The sequence below is a fragment of the Maylandia zebra genome, linkage group LG12 (assembly GCF_041146795.1).
Source record: "Maylandia zebra isolate NMK-2024a linkage group LG12, Mzebra_GT3a, whole genome shotgun sequence".
Taxonomy (NCBI): domain Eukaryota; kingdom Metazoa; phylum Chordata; class Actinopteri; order Cichliformes; family Cichlidae; genus Maylandia; species Maylandia zebra.
The window spans coordinates 20,496,841-20,513,320 of record NC_135178.1 but is presented as its reverse complement, the minus strand read 5'-3'; the positions used below and the strand labels follow the sequence as shown (position 1 = coordinate 20,513,320).

General features: G+C 40.1%; 1 protein-coding gene across 1 annotated transcript; it reads left to right on the top strand.

Annotated features, from left to right (window-relative positions):
* Positions 1 to 2,171: 2,171 nt before the first annotated feature.
* Positions 2,172 to 15,678, top strand: trpv4 (transient receptor potential cation channel, subfamily V, member 4). The gene is made up of 17 exons (XM_004544544.3): positions 2,172 to 2,429; positions 3,671 to 3,751; positions 4,484 to 4,932; positions 5,511 to 5,686; positions 6,325 to 6,477; positions 6,975 to 7,115; positions 8,545 to 8,843; positions 8,932 to 9,111; positions 9,327 to 9,485; positions 10,140 to 10,232; positions 10,371 to 10,444; positions 10,808 to 10,973; positions 11,060 to 11,126; positions 11,337 to 11,641; positions 13,749 to 13,876; positions 13,970 to 14,091; positions 14,196 to 15,678. The coding sequence occupies exons 2-17, from the start codon at positions 3,743 to 3,745 to the stop codon at positions 14,294 to 14,296; spliced, it is 2,622 nt and encodes an 873-aa protein (XP_004544601.2). The 5' UTR covers positions 2,172 to 2,429; positions 3,671 to 3,742; the 3' UTR covers positions 14,297 to 15,678.
* Positions 15,679 to 16,480: the final 802 nt, after the last annotated feature.

The window sequence follows — 16,480 nt, the reverse complement described above, 5'->3', positions numbered from 1 at the left end:
TCAAATAGGCATTGTTAAGGAAGAGAAACAGAGAGCCAAAATTACACAAGAACTGGAATGAAAATCAGTGGCAACAGGTTTCATGGAGTGACGAATCTAAATGTGACGTTTCTAGTTACAGTAACAGAATCAACTTACTTGGATTTCCTCACCGGGATTTTTTTTTAACATGGATTAAGATACAGGGAAGCTTGGCTTTCCAGGTCATGTTGAAGAAAAAGATGGCCATTCCAAATGCTGACTTTCAAACTCATTAGAATTTTATAACCTCAGTTTTTGCCTTATATACTGTGTTTCCACGTTTAATGTTTATACTAAATCGCTGCACTTGTTTCCAATTTTTCTAGCAAAATATAAAAGAAATGAAGGGTGGCTCAAATTTTGTACTATACTAGTAATGAAATACTTTTTGATAGTAATCTTCTCTGTGACCACCAACGACAGTTTTGTTTGTCAATATTTTTACAATAAGACATCTCTATTTTTACAGCAATCTCAGTGCTTGGGCTAACCTTAAATGCTAAAGCTTTTTTACATTATGTGAGGGTCAGTGATAAACTATACACAGTGAAGCAGCTTTAAAAGCAGTAAATCACAACATCAAAAGAAGTGGCTCTTTGTTTTGATAACTGCTCAGACATTCTTATTCTTTTGTATAGCGCCTCATGTTCCTTTTATTGGTCTTGCCACACCCTCCTCATAGGAATTTAGTAAACTCTTCTCCGCTCCATTGTGTGAGTTTGAAGAGTGGAATAGAGTGTCAGAATCTGACAAACTGCTGCTGTGTGAAGGTATGTTGTTTCAGCAGTGCATTCATGTGTTTTTGGCACAGAAAACCAGGTTAACAATTAACTTAACTTTCAATCTCTGCTTTGGTTTAGCATAAAATTAGATGCCTTCGAAATAAAATGAAAATTCCAGAATAGTGTGGTGCAAAAGAAAACAAGTGCAGTGATTTATTGAACTGTGTGCAAATATTCATGGAAATACAGCATATAAGGCAAAAAGCAGACTTTGCACAATTCTATCAAATTTACATTTTTCATCATTGACATGCTGAAAATTGAAGCTGTTGCCAATCAGATGCTTTCCAGATGGTTTTGCAGGGTGGATCAAAGTCTGACTGCACTTTTTTGCTTTCATAATTCATCAGTTTTGACAAGATTACAACATCCCGGCCTGAAACGCACCAAGTTTTTCTGTGTTTTACAGATGGGTGTAGACACTGTTGCACCTCTCTCCCCTGACCTCCTCTGTACATTCTGACAACGATGATTTGAACCAAAAATTTCACATTGAAATTCAGTACTCCATAAGTCCTACCCAGTCCAGTTCTTGTATGATTTGGCATACCTTAGCCTTTTTCTCTCTCTTTCCCTTCCATAAGAATGGTTTCTTGACAGCCACCCTTTCACTGAGACCACCTTGTTAATGCAAAAATACTATTTTGTGCCTGTCAAACTGTGTTATCTTGACATTTTCAATAGATTCAGCTGAGTAAATCAGCACAAATTATATGTTTTGTGACAGGCTGCTATTAACAAAGAGACTAAAGATAGAATTTAAAATAGTTTCTTTCCTAAGCTGTCAAACAAAACACTGGTTGATCCCTTGAGTTAGGTGTCTTTTTATGCATGGAAGGGTCATAGGTCAGTGTTAAGTGGCTTAACAAACAAAAAGCATACTGTACCTGTGAAAATGATATGGTGCAAGGACTGGACTCAAAAAGCATCCAATGTCCAAATAATTTTTTAAAAAAGACTTTCAGAAAGCCTGGAGAACTATTGCTCAAAACTACTTTTAAAAAATGACATGAATTCTGGCTCCATTCTTTATATTTTTGCTCACTGTAACCAAAATATAAAGAATGACTCCTGACTTTTGCACAGTAATGTTGATATGACAGAATGAGAGGTACTGTAGACATAAAACAAACAAACAAGGAAACAGATAACGTCAGCTCGGAACTGTTGTTTATGGCGGTACAAGAAGAGGAGAAAATTCCTGGTGCACCATAGTGGCTTGTAATGGCATGTAAATTGTGCTCAGGTGTCTTTGTAATTCCAGGAAAAATCCGGAGACTTCAGTGAAGTCAGCCTCGAGCGGCATTGGAGTCAACACCTGGCGGCCACACGTGGTACTTCACCTCAAAACTTCCGTGTTGGCTCCTGCTTTGAGGCAAGGATGTGGTCACTTTGTCCCACCCAAAGTTTGTGAAAGCGGCCGTTGTTCTGTGAGACTTTAGGGCAACTGTTTTAGGTAATTCACTTTCATCTGGATGCCTGGAGTTGCATTAAAGCAGAAGATGCATTCAAGGAGCGCACAGTAGATCAGAGAAAACACGTCCAAACGTTCTATGGGATAAAGTTACGGAGCAGGCTGTAAACATTTCTAAGAAAATGAAAACTGGATTTACTGGTTAGAGGAAGGTAAGGAATATGCCATACTCTTTAACGGCTTCTTCTGCTAAAGAAATTAAAATATATATATATATTACTGTATCTGTGTTAGCTGAATAATTAATGAGAGTTGCGCACAAACTTTTTTTTTTATAATAATACCTTAGTATAGAAAAAGTGATATGAATTTGTATGTTCATTATTCTTCTTATTAGTTTTCATCATAATTTATTTTTAACGTCGTTTTTGTGCTTTTAAAAATATAAAAATATTTTCCCGTGTTCTTTTATTTTCTCACTTATGAATAAATATAAAAGAGATGTTTGTATTTTTTACGCTATTATCTTTCGAACTCTTAAAATGTATTTCAACTAACGACTTACTCAAAATCATAATTCTAATCTTGTTCTTTTGCTTGCTCTTCTTTCCTGCGCTCGTTTGGCACAGTCGTCACGCTCTGTGGCTCTGGATAATGTCACGTTAGCTCTGGCAAAGCAGGAAATCCCACATCCCTGAGGGGACCCTCAGTGTCACTCACACTGAGAAACTTTTAAAAGTGAATTTCTACTTCTCGACCCCATTAATGGATGATATGAGCCTTGGATCAACTTGATGTTTTATGATCCCATCCTATCACTAAACCCTTAGTAAAGCAGTCTTTGCTCTTCGTGTTTCAGTCTTCTAATAATCAGGGCCAGCCTTTTGTTATGCCTGTCTTTTTACCATCAAATGCCCACTGAGGTGTAAAGGCATGATAATCCAGTGTGTCAAAAGGGGCTGTGAGTCATTTCTCCTGCTTCAGTGGGACCCCAGGTTTCTTGTTTGTATTGCTTATTTTACAGCAGAGTTTGGCTTAGATTGGTTGGCTGTCTTGAGCAAATTCATAAAGACCTGTTGTTTTTTTTTAAAGTCCATGCTGCACAAAGTGTGAGAGTATGCTGCAGCTGTACTGTGTGTGTGCATGTGTTTTGCATAGAGATACTATAATATACGCATCTGTAATAGGAAAACATTCAGAGCATTCATTTACTAAATGTCCCGTGTTAAACAGGAAGGTGGTGTGATTCTGCCTTCTAGAGAAAACACGCTCAACCGACCAATGGGAGTCAAGACTCGTACTGATGTTGGCATTGCTCCTTTTTTAAAGTTTTCCATACATTCCTCCTCTAAACACAGACACTCTTGTTGTATCACTAGGGACATACCGATGTTTCGTCTGTACTCTTGTGCCACTGTTTCACTTGATGCTTACTTTTCTTTGCTCTGCACAGCGCCCACATGCTTCAGCATCATTTCCAGTTTCCCCCCGAAGAGGAATTTGGCACATCATTGTGATAAAAGGGATGAATGAGGTACAGAGCACTCCTAAATGCATGATGTTAAATCTACTTTACGCTTTAAATGTGGATTTCAAGTGCCACTGTGGTAATTGCAGTCTTAATACATCTTCTCTTTAGTCAGAATAATGTGTTGCTGAGTGCAGTTTGCTCATCATATTGTCTAATGTTAAAAGCACTGCTGTGCAGCGTTAAATAAAACTGGCATATTACAGTTTAATTTAACCCTGCACAGCAAATGCCATATAAAGTATTTAATCTGGGTTTTTTTTTTAATGTATTGATCAGTATCTTGGGATTTTTACCAACTTGTTTTTTAAAATTGCATGTCTAATACCATTTCATACAGACAGCATATAAATGGGAGTCACTGACGCCTTTCTAAGGCTTTTACCCTTCAGCAAGCAGCTTTGCGATGGTGACCACTGGAGACTGTGCTTGTGTCTTATATCCTCCTTCCTAATGTGACCTCAGAAAATGGTCAGGTCCACTATAATTAAATACAGCTCAGCTCTCTCTCTTGTAATAGTAAGCAAGAGCTTGAAATAAAATAATAGTAATAATGAAATGACCAAAGATCCTTATCAAATATTCTAGCTGGGACTTTCTTTATTAATATATTAGAAAAAGTTATTTTTCTACATAAATAAACAGATTTAATATTTATCTTTTTGTTTTAAACAAGACCTTTGTGACATTTAAAGAACCTGCTGCTTCCTCACAATATTTTTATCATTTGTATTCCAGGGGCGATCTGCTATCTTCAAAAGGCGGCACCTTGCCTTGCCCAAGGCCAACACCATCAGCTCTGAACCAACCAGAGACACTCTCTCGGTGGATTTGGGAGACAGTGAGGCTGCTCAGCCTGAGGGTGATGGAGCCTTCCCTTTATCTGAGCTCTCACACCTGTTCGAGAGCCAGGATGGATCCCCAGCAACTCAGGACTCGAGTCAGGAGTCAATTCTGGAGCCGGCCCAGCCGGGCCACCCCGCAGACAGCAGACAGTACCTACGGATGAAGTTCCACGGTGCTTTCAAGAAGGGCATATCCAACCCGATGGACCTCCTGGAATCCACCATATATGAGTCAAATGTGGTTCCTGCTCCCAAGAAAGCACCCATGGACTCACTCTTTGACTATGGCACCTACGGAAGCTCAAGCAACCAGAAGAGACGCAGAAAGAAGCTCCCAAGAGGGTGAGAGAAAAGATCTAAGCTGTTCTCAAACTGCAACATTTGTGTGCTTCCAGGAAACATGGAAAATGATTCAAATGATTCAAACATCTCGCCTTAGGCGTTTACCTTTCTGTCGTTAAAATATACTGGATTTTTATCCGTGGACAAAAGGGCTAGTTTGGAAAAGTTTTGTCATTAAAAACAAAATCCTCCCACATTGGCCACTCTGCAGACAGAGGTGTGCCACATGAAGTGGTGCAGTTTGAACACATAGAGACGCACTGTGTGTGAAGCACAGTCCCTAAAAGCCAACAGAGAGCATGTTGTTGTTTCCCCTGCAGCCGCTGAGGTAATATTAAGGCTGCTGTCTGTTCCTGGCTGCCCTACCTGCCCCATACGCACAGAGGTCTATTTATTGGAGCAGTGAAGGCTGTTTGATTGCTTATATACGGTAGTTTGTAAGTAAAAAAAAAATCTTAATGTTCTATCAGTGAAATATTAAAAATTCACTGGTTCACAGGGAGTTCCTGCTCTTGTTGGATCATCAGTTCAGTTGGAACATGTAACGCAACGTAAATCCTGTTTCTGTGTCATCTCAGTAAAACAGAGGCATCCTGTGACGAGAGCCAGAGCTCTGATCCTCCAAAAGTCGTGAAAGTATTCAACCGCTGGCTTCTCTTCGACTGTGTGTCACGTGGAGACCCCGCGGAACTCGAGGGCCTGTTGCAGTACCTGCAAAGTAACAACAAGAGGTTAACCGATGAGGAATTCAGAGGTACGTTTTAAGATGCAGTTGATTCATATTTGTTTCCTACTCTTTCTAATGTTTTTGGGGGTTTTTTAAGTTTTGTCAGCTCTGCGCTCAGCTTTGTCCTCCGGCTCCTTTGACCTTTTGCACTTCCTCGCCTCTCCCTGTCTCTATCTGGTTTTGACTCTGACAATATTAAGAGGAAAAGGTGGAATGACGTTAGAGTCTTTGTGTGACCCAGTGCAAAGCTTCCTGTGTGTGTCTGAGGAGCTTTATGTCAGGCAGCACAGAGAAATCACAGCAAACTGTGGCCTCTGTGAGAGAGTTTAAATAGTGCTTTATTTTTAGGCTCAGAATCTCATAATAGCTTGTTTAAAAGGGCTTGTTTGACCCCTGTCTTTAACAGCCTGTTACTGTAAATCCCAAATACTGATTTATTTCCCAAAACTTGGGCTAATTTATCGTGTACATGTTCTGGGGTGTACTACAGCACATCTGATAGGATTGGGGTAGCCTTGGATGCTGGAGGCCTAAAGGGGTATTGGAAGCTTTTGTATCACACTTAGATTAGATTAAATAAAGAAATAAAATCCCTTTCTAAACAAAATATGTCTGGATTAAAGTCTTTTCTTTTTCTTTCTGGTAAACTTTTTTCTTTCTACCAGAGCCATACACAGGTAAGACATGTCTGCCAAAAGCTTTGATGAACCTTTATGGCCGTCAGAACAACACCATCCCAGTGCTGGTGGACATAGCAGAGAAGAATGGGAGTCTCAGAGAGTTCATAAATACGCCCTTCAGGGACGTCTACTACAGAGGTATGAAAATAATCCCAAAACGACCACATGCAGTTGCAGAAAATGCATTTGTGCTTTAAATTAATGTGAATTTTGCGGTTAGTATATAGGGCTGCTGTCCCTTCTTCTTGCCCTGAGTTACAGCTGGCAGGGGAAAATGTGTTTATAGTTAATATGTTTGTAATGTCTTGGAACCCTGAATTGGAGAAATGGTGAAGTAAACAACAACTGTTTACAGTCCAGACACCATTTGTTTGGCTTTCACTCCTTACACTGTTAGCTGTGAGACAGTAGCACCTTGTGACAAAAAATGAGTTGTTAGGTCACTCAGTGTAACCTCTGAGCTTTTACTCCTTTTTGCACTTTTGGGAAATATTGTAGAAGACAGTTACTAAAACTTTGAGCTCCTGAAAACCTGTCCACAAACCCAACCCTTACTCCACATTGATTTAATTAACACAAAGCAGTGGTATGACATAACGTAATATTTCTTCTGCTGGGTTCGGTGGCGTTCTCAGGCCAGACAGCGCTCCACATTGCCATCGAACGACGCTGTAAGCAGTATGTGAAGCTGCTGGTGGAAAAGGGAGCTGACGTTCATGCCCAGGCGAGGGGACGCTTCTTCCAGCCCAAAGACGAGGGTGGTTACTTCTACTTTGGTAAAGACCTTTGTAAGCACATAAAAACTTATGTGCTTCTGTTTTTCTACTTTTAGCGCACCTATTCCCAGTCCCAGTCAGCCACACATACAGAGTCCTGGAAATGCATATAATCTTTATATAATTGGGAGGTTTGTTTGAGGTTTGTATGACTTCACCGGTCACATTTTCAATTTCCACTCTCACTGCTTTGCTCATAAGCGGTTATTCAGCTTTTTTACAATGCAGAATTCACATCAGCGCAACGCAGGAGCTGCCAAGATCAAGTAGTTAACGCATGGAGTATTTTTCTGGCAAATAAACAGCTGTTTCCATGGAGAAATGAAGTGACATTTTGGCAGAGCCAATACACTCAGGGTACTGCTGTGGTCCAGCGGTGAGCTCCACCTTTACCTCTACCCAGATTTTTTTGACATATTGAGGAGCTTTCATTAGTCACGCTCTGAAAACACATGAAAAGACGAACCTTATGTCAGCTGTTCAAGGACTGCATCCAGTGAAAGGTGTCTGTGTCCTGCATTTGAGAAATGTAAACATCCTCTGCTGGTGCAAAGCACCTCATTGACCTGCTAACAGCAGTAGGGGAACTACATCAGAGCCGGTAAAGTAAACCCAACACTGCCCTCTGCTGGGTAATGTTCAGATTTTACTAAGGGACAGCATATAACAGGTTTGACATCAGCTGTGTGAAGTACCCAGAAAAAAATGTCTTTATATACATGTTATCATTTTTAATTGCAATCGAACAATATAAATGATGCACATTGTTTTTCTCCTAAAACGTCAAAAGACAAGTAGATTTGCTACATTATGGGCTCTATTTTTAATTTTATTTAAAAATTTTATTGTATTTTTTACCCAAACCAAATTTAAAAATTGTCTGTATGGTCACAATCGAGCATCACACTCCTTACTCATCAAACAGGGGATGATTTCTATTTGCACTTAGCATGGCTGTCATTCCCAAATCCCAGCGTGTCCGGGCACAGTGTGAGTAATTTGCTGCGGAGCTTTGCAGTGAGGTGTACAGGAACCTGGCAGGGCTGATGGCTAATGGGATTTAGACTCACGCTAACACTCTGCATGCACCCGTGCAAATCCATGAAGAGGAGCGTTTCTATGCGGGGTGACAAAGTAATCTGTCACCCATGGCAACGGCTCATTTTCAGCAGCTGCTTTTGGCACTCTGGCCCCATTGCGCCCCTCCCTCAAACAACTGCTAATTGTGCTGTTTTCATAGGGGGGATTTAAGTCAGATCTTTGATCCATGTTTTGTATGCTTTGCAGGGACATACAGACACCAGCTACAGTTCCTAATTAACCCTCCTGTTGGTTTGCTTATTTTTAATCTGAAATGCAGCTTTCCTAATAATCTCCTGTGATTTCAGAATTAAGTGAACACACACACACTCTCTGTCTGTTTGCCCAGGTGAGCTGCCTCTCTCTCTGGCTGCCTGCACGAACCAGCCTGACATAGTGCACTACCTGACGGAGAATCCACACAAGAAAGCTGACCTGCGACGCCAGGATTCACGTGGAAACACGGTGCTGCACGCGCTGGTGCACATTGCAGACAACACCAAGGACAACACGCGTTTCCTCACAAAGATGTACGACCTGCTGCTAATCAAGACTGCCAAGCTTTACCCAGACTGCAACCTGGAGACAGTGCCGAACAATGATGGCATGTCGCCTCTCATGATGGCTGCCAGATTGGGCAAGATAGGGGTAGATAAAATGTTTTAAGCATCATTTTCACTTATTATAGAAAGTCCAGATCAAAGATGCTTAGGCCACCTTGTTCATGTTCCTCCAGATTTTTCAACACATTATCCGACGTGAGATCAAAGACGAGGAAGTTCGTCATCTGTCCCGTAAGTTTAAGGACTGGGCCTATGGTCCAGTGTACTCCTCCCTCTATGATCTCTCTTCACTGGATACATGTGGCGAGGAGCCATCTGTGCTGGAAATCCTTGTCTACACCAGTCACAATGAGGTAAACAAAGACAGTATTTTCTTAGTTTTTTTCTTTCAAAACTTGAAATTAAGGTTTTTGAGCCCACCGTTTGATTATTAAAACATCTAAACTAAGCATAAAAAATACACGGGAAACCTGGCACATTGTATACATATACAAATATCAGGATTTATTTATGTTTTTATGTTTTCATCACATCTATTAGCATCATGTTTTTGGTCCTCTGTTGTCAGAACCGCCATGAGATGCTGGCAGTGGAGCCCATCAATGAGCTGTTGAGGGCCAAATGGAAAAGGTTTGCTGCTGTCACTTTTTACATCAGTGTGTTCTCCTACCTCATCACCATGATCATATTCACCCTGGTGGCTTATTACCAACCAACAGATGGAAAGGTAGGTGTGAAATGACTGAAAATGACTTTTCAAGACACCACTTGAATATTTTCATTTATCATTGCAGGGATTTAATTTTATGTTCTGTCTCATGTATAAAATACAATGCATCCTCTGCTATAGCAGCAATTTTATGTCCCATATTTGCTCAGTTCTGCACTAACAGGAGTTCAGTGCTCTACATTATAAGAATATTTACTTTTTTGGGGGTGCGGGGGATCTGCTTCCCTGCCAAGAGGCAGATAAGGAGATTGATGGCATTCTCATATCTTTACAATAAATATTAAGCTACAGGCAGCTGACAGTTATCTTTGTTTAGCATAAGCAGGAGGGAAACAGTGAGCATACCTCTATCCAAACTTTGAAATGTGAAACTCCAGAGTAAAATGTGACAAATTGAAATCTTACGGGGGATTACATGCTAATACTAAACTAAGATAAAAGCTGCAGGCTTGGGGTTTATTCTGATAGATATAAGATTGATAGCAATCTTCTCATCCAACTCTCAGCGAGGAAGTGAAGCCACATAGGCCTCCAAAAAGATAAACTAATCCTTTAATTTTTGGTCATAGTCACTTTTTTCCTTATAAACATTCTGCATATGATGCTTTTCTTGTGTGTTTTGCTAAGATGTTCAGATGTTCTTCCTTCCAGCCTCCATACCCACGTACCACATCGTCTGACTACTGGCGGATGGCCGGGGAGATTGTCACACTGGCATCAGCAATCTTCTTCTTCCTCACAAATGTTAGTGTGTGCCCTCCGACCTCTTGTTATATTCTGACCATCGCTTGGTTGATGCTTTCTCCCAGTCTCTTTCAGCCTGTTCAGCAGTGTTGTTGTCACTGTGGAAATGTTTCTCTCACTTTTTTTTTCTTTTTGCAGATTAAGGACCTCTTCCTGAAAAAGTGCCCTGGGGTGAAGTCTTTATTTATTGATGGATCCTTTCAACTGCTGTAGTAAGTCTCCATCCTCTGTACTCACAGGCTCTGATCCTCACCTCCGCTATATCGTTTGCTGGCTTTTACCCGAGGCAAATTTCGCATCCTTTTAATTGAGTCATCTAATTAATTTGTCAGCCTCCTCGCTGGCATGTTTTATATTTTAAATCTTTAATTAAACCCATGATCCAAACACAGAGCAGAGGATGTCGAGCATCCTCTCTGAACTGTGTTGATTTAGATCATTAGCCGTGATGTATACATTCTGTTAAAATGCCAAATGCCAGCAGTCGTATCTTCCTGCCATCATCCCTACTTCAGTATTACACAATTCACCAGTGATACTGGTTTACTGACAAAGTTATTCTCTGTCCTCTCTAGCTTCATCTACTCTGTATTGATCATAGTCACAGCTGCTCTCTACCTGTCTGGCATTAAGGCCTACGTCTCTGTCATGGTGTTTGCACTCGCCCTGGGCTGGATGAACACACTTTACTTCACCAGGGGCCTGAAGCTCACGGGCACCTACAGCATCATGATACAAAAGGTTAGACTGTGAAAATGGACAGCTAATTAAAAAAATGCAAGACATCCAAAGGCTTGTGTGTGTCTTAACATTTGTTTTCTTCTTAGATTCTTATCAAGGACCTTTTCAGGTTTCTGCTGGTGTATGTGCTCTTCATGATCGGTTTTGCATCAGGTAAGCTACCGGGACAACAGCACCTTGAAAAAAATTATACAATCGTCACACTTTTAGTAACTGCTTTCAATCCTTATGATAATCACACATTCTGCTGGCTGTAGCATCATATTTATAATAATCAGACTGGTAGAACTTGCCTCTCAGGTTAATGTTCATGTAAGTGCTCACAGACTCTTAGCCAACCTGCCTTTTGTTTCCATCCCACAGCCTTGGTATCTCTGCTGACAGTGTGCCCAGTGTGTAACGGTAGTTGCCCAACCGACCAAACAACCTACCCTGCATGCAGGGACAATAACACTTTCAGCACTTTCCTTCTGGACCTCTTCAAGCTCACCATTGGGATGGGAGACCTGGACATGATCTACAGTGCACAGGATCCAGTCGTCTTTCTCATCCTGTTAGTTACTTACATCATTCTCACCTTCGTGCTGCTACTCAACATGTTGATCGCTTTGATGGGGGAGACAGTGGGTCAGGTCTCCAAGGAGAGCAAAAAAATCTGGAAGCTTCAGGTGAGTCAGTTGTTTGTGGAAGCCGACGAAAAACGAGGCTCATTTAAACATATAATTTAAATGGAAAAGAAATGAAAGCCTTATAACTGCCAGCAGGGGGCGACGCTTCTGCTAGCATAAACGAGTTTGATTACATAGAAGCCAATGAGAAAATAAACTTCCTGCACTCTGGATTTTTGACTTTCCTAACACATTTGTGGTCTCAGTGTCTACTGACAAGTTTTATTTTAAAGAGCATGATGATTATTTAAAATTATAGAACCATAACTTACTGTAATACAAAGCACCTCTGTCTGTGTCTTTCTTCTTTTTATTTTGTCTGCCCGCTCCTCCTACATGATCAACCAGACTTGAGCACAGGTGCATCTTAGGCCCCTGAAGGTTCTTATCTAACTCAGCTATTAGCACAGCATCATGTTGCCCAGTATCTGCCTAGCAACAGACTAAAATGCTTTCATTTCCCCCGTTTTTTTTTAATTTCTTTCTGTTTGGACTACTGTAGCTCACTTTATGTGGGGGTCAGTCAGTCGTTGCTCTCACGTCTGCAGCTGGTTCAAAATCCCGCAGCACAACTCATAACAGGAACTTGTAAAAGAGAACACGTAACAAAGTACTGAGATCCAGGAGGAAGCTCAGAGCCTTTTCTATTGTTGCTCCTAAATTATGGAAAAACTTGCCCTTGCACATTAGAGCGGCCCCTTCACTGTCCACTTTTAAAACATGTCTTAAAACCCATTTTTATTCTTTGGCTTTTGACCGTAGTGAGACTTAGTTGTTTTGTTTTTGTTTTTTGTTTTTTTTTTTAAATTAAACCGTTTATTAACTAACTAGTTAATTATTTTACCTTTTTTCTTCTTTAATTTGGCTTTTATTTTTATCTAATGTAATTGTATTATTTAGTAATTTAGTACAGCACTTTGTGTCAGCTGTGGTTGTTTTTAAAGTGCTTTATAAATAAAGATGATGATGATAAAATAACCTGTTTTAGCATTTAGGCACCTATAACACCTTATTGTATCATTTTTCATTTCACCAAACTAATGTCATATTTAAATCCAGAAAATGGTGTATATTATTACACCATCACTTTACTTGGCAACCACCTAGCAACAAGCTCACACCTGTTTTTTGGCTTTAATGTACCTACAACACTTGATGAAAGCACTGAATCGTATTAAATTCACACAGTAACGTCTGATTCATATCCAGAGAAGTTGAATTATACATGCATAACAACCACCTAACAACGGCCTAAAATGACCCATGTTTAGTGTATGAACACCTGCCACCCGTATTTGGTTACTTTCCTCGTTGTGATTAAACATATCAGTATGCCAACAGCACAAACGGATAAAACGACACGGTAGCATGGGCATACACTGGTGGAGTCAAATAGATGACAGAGTTCAGAATATGACTATGTTGTGATTAAGAGGGCTGCAGCATCCCTCAAACGTGTCAGTGAGATCAGGCTGCAGTTCATCCTGTGGAAATCTTCAGTTTGTGAAGCATATAGTTGCCAAAGATTTATTCTCTAGACATAATGATAATAACATGTACAAATTTTTTATGGCAAACTATCAAGAACTTCTTGATATTTATTTATACATAAAACAGGGACAATAGATATTAACATTGCTTTAAACAAAAATGCAGCTGATGCAGGAGTTCGCTAGTTTGCAGACCTTGTCCCTGGTTAGACACAATATGTCAATACAAATATAACTCAAAAAGCAGCAAATAATAATAATATTGATAATAATAACAGACAGCATCTACTACAAGTAAATCCAGCATTTAAGAACAATTAACAGTGATAGAAGACCCATTTCTGGGATCCCAAATGTACTTTTTTTAGGCTATAATTTTACCTTTACTTTAAAACTTATGAGATCACTTCATGTTGTTATTTGGCAAAGTGCTCCAAATCTGTGAGTATTTAACTGTAAACGAGCACTGACAAAATGTTGTGTTATATTTCCCTAATTTACAACCACCAGTAATTAAGCTGCCCTTGTGGTTACAGCTTTACTGCTGAATTTCAAAATCTGCTTTGTTATGATAGTTTCTGTTTACTTCAAATATTTTTCATAATTTGTACTCCCAGTGGGCAACGACTATCTTGGACATCGAGCGCTCGTTCCCGGTCTGTCTTCGCAAGTCTTTTCGAGTTGGAGAGATGGTGACGGTGGGGAAGAACTATGATGGCACACCTGATCGGCGCTGGTGTTTCAGGTGATCTGTCTGATTCGTAATCTGTGCCACTCAACAGCGCCGGCGCTACAACTAAGAAATCTCATTGCTAATGGGGTCCTTTTATGTAATCAGGGTGGACGAGGTTAACTGGTGTCACTGGAATCAGAACCTGGCGATAATTAACGAGGATCCGGGAAAGAGTGATACCATCCAAGCCAACGGGTTGCAGCAGGGCGTTAGAGCTTTGAGGAGAGGTGAGAGATTCTCGTTGCATTCTCGTGGTTAAATAAAAAGACAGATACAATGTACACTCATCTGGACCACACATTCATTTAATCTTCCTTGTTATCGGCCTTAGATCGCTGGTCCACAGTGGTCCCGCGGGCGGTGGAGTTGAGCAAAGGCTCTCAGTCTCATGATCTCGCGGTGGAGATGGAGCCGCTGTCACCCAGGCACTGATTCCCGCAGATGATGAGTGCTGTCCTTGTGATGAGGAGACAGCAGAAAGCCATCAGCATCAGTGAAATCACTCTGCAGGGAACGATTTGGCCAATAAGTGTACTAATTTGCACGCGTCTCCTGTGCCTTTTGTTCAGAAAAGCTGTCGCGAATATAAAAGCAGCACACTCTGTGTAACAGGACAGACGACATGCAGAGACACTGGATAAAGAATTGCCGAGTTAAAGACATTAAATGCTGTTAGAAACTAACCCTGAGACCAAAAAAGGATAACAAAAAATGTGTTTTGTAAGCAGGGAGCTGTAATTTGTTTTGTACTTGTCACATAAGAATGGAAAATCTCAAAAAAATGTACTGTACCTCCACTTTTCAGACATCAGTGTCAGAATACTCAGGGATATAAGAAAGCGAGAATATTTCAGCATTTACAGTGCCGTATACTTTCGAAAACACAATCGTAGCAGGCTAGCAGAAGCATAATTACAATATTATTGCATTTTTTGTGATAGTAATAAAACTTTGCACCTATATTTACAATAAGAGATACTTCTTTATGAAAACATATCAATAAATATTTATAGACTTATAGAATAGAACTTTTTCACTTTTAATTTTCTTACTGTGTTTTGCAAAGTCCTCCCCCGTGTGTTCTTAATTACGCTCCACATGCTGATTTAAATGTTCATTTTCTAAAGTGTAGGGGAGCAGTGTCTGCAAAGAGGACACATCTATTATAGAAAGTCTATTTCTTTCCATTTTTATATGATATTAATTAAATAGTTTCCAAACTTTGACAATCTCAGGCTAGGAATTCCAGCTTAGGCAGACACAGCCGTCATTTGGACTGAAACACTATTTACATTATTACACGTATACAGAGACATTATTCTGAACATGGTGGGCATGATGAGCAGGTTATAGTTGTCAAGCAAGTATGCAAATGGAAGACAATAGCCTTCCGTGTTCTTTTGCAGCTGGGGTATTTGCATAATCAACTCTCAGTCCCTCCATTATGTACTTCCCCTTATTTGCTGCAGTGTTTTCATTGCAATTGGCTCCTTGCCCTATATAGCTTGTTTTTAAAAACACTGCTTGTTTGTGTTACTGCATTACACAACAGCTGATGGGCTGTACATTTCATTTTCACTTATTCATTACTGTTAAAAGTCACATTATGTTTACATTTCCAATCTATGACTGTTCATTTTTATACTGTTTGTACGTTGCTGCACAGAACAGTAAACACTGACTGTGTTTTATATGTTGTTTGTCTTTTGGGTGCTTTTTCTACAGAAAATACTTTCCAGTTAGGTTTTGAATGATTAAAAATCCATGTTGCTATTTTACTCCCAAAGGTAAATAAAACCTGACATTAGACCACAGTGAGTGAGACGACGGTCTAATGTGGTTTAATCCATCTGAGGAAATGCTGAAAGGATTCCTTTTCTTCTGTGCCAATAATTGCTATCAGTTTATGACTTCTGTTGTTTAGTTTGCATTTAATAATAGTCCCCAGCCACTTTATTAGTTACACCTTGCCAGTACCTGATTGGACCTCTTATGTCTTCAGAACTGCCTTAATTTTTAATGCGCAGTTTCAACAAGGTAATCTTCAGAGATTTTGGTCCATGTTGATATGATAGCATCACACAGCTGCTGCAGATTTGCCAGCCGCACATCCATGATGCAAATCTCCCAAAGGTTCTCTATTAGATTGAGATCTGGTGACTGTGGAGGCAGTCAGTAGCATAGTGAGCTCATTATAATCCTCAAGAAACCAGTTTGAAATGATTTGAACTTCATGACATGGTGCATTATCTCGCCGGAAGCAACCATTAGAAGATGGGTACACTTTGGTCATAGAGGGATACAGATGGTCAGCAACAATACCAAGGTAAATTGTGAGGTTTGAACAATGATAAGGAGTTCAAAGCATGCCAAGAATATATCCCCACCCCATTACATCACCAGCATCAGCATGAACCATTGATACAAGGCAGGATGGAGCCACGTGTTCATGCTGTTTATGGTAAACTCTTATCCTACTATTCAAAGGTTGCTGCATAAATTCAGACTCATCTGTTTTTGCAATCTTCTTTTGTCCAAATTTGGTGAGCCTGTGCAAATTGTAGCCTTGGTTTCCTGTTCTTAAGCTGACAGGAGTGGCACAGAATGCGGTCTTTT

Bases quoted from the DNA above. Each gene is read 5' to 3' on its own strand.
- trpv4 (XM_004544544.3), top strand. The intron at 10,233-10,370 runs GTTAGTGTGTGC...TTCTTTTTGCAG, and splicing joins TCTTCTTCTTCCTCACAAAT to ATTAAGGACCTCTTCCTGAA. The intron at 11,642-13,748 runs GTGAGTCAGTTG...TTGTACTCCCAG, and splicing joins AAAAAATCTGGAAGCTTCAG to TGGGCAACGACTATCTTGGA.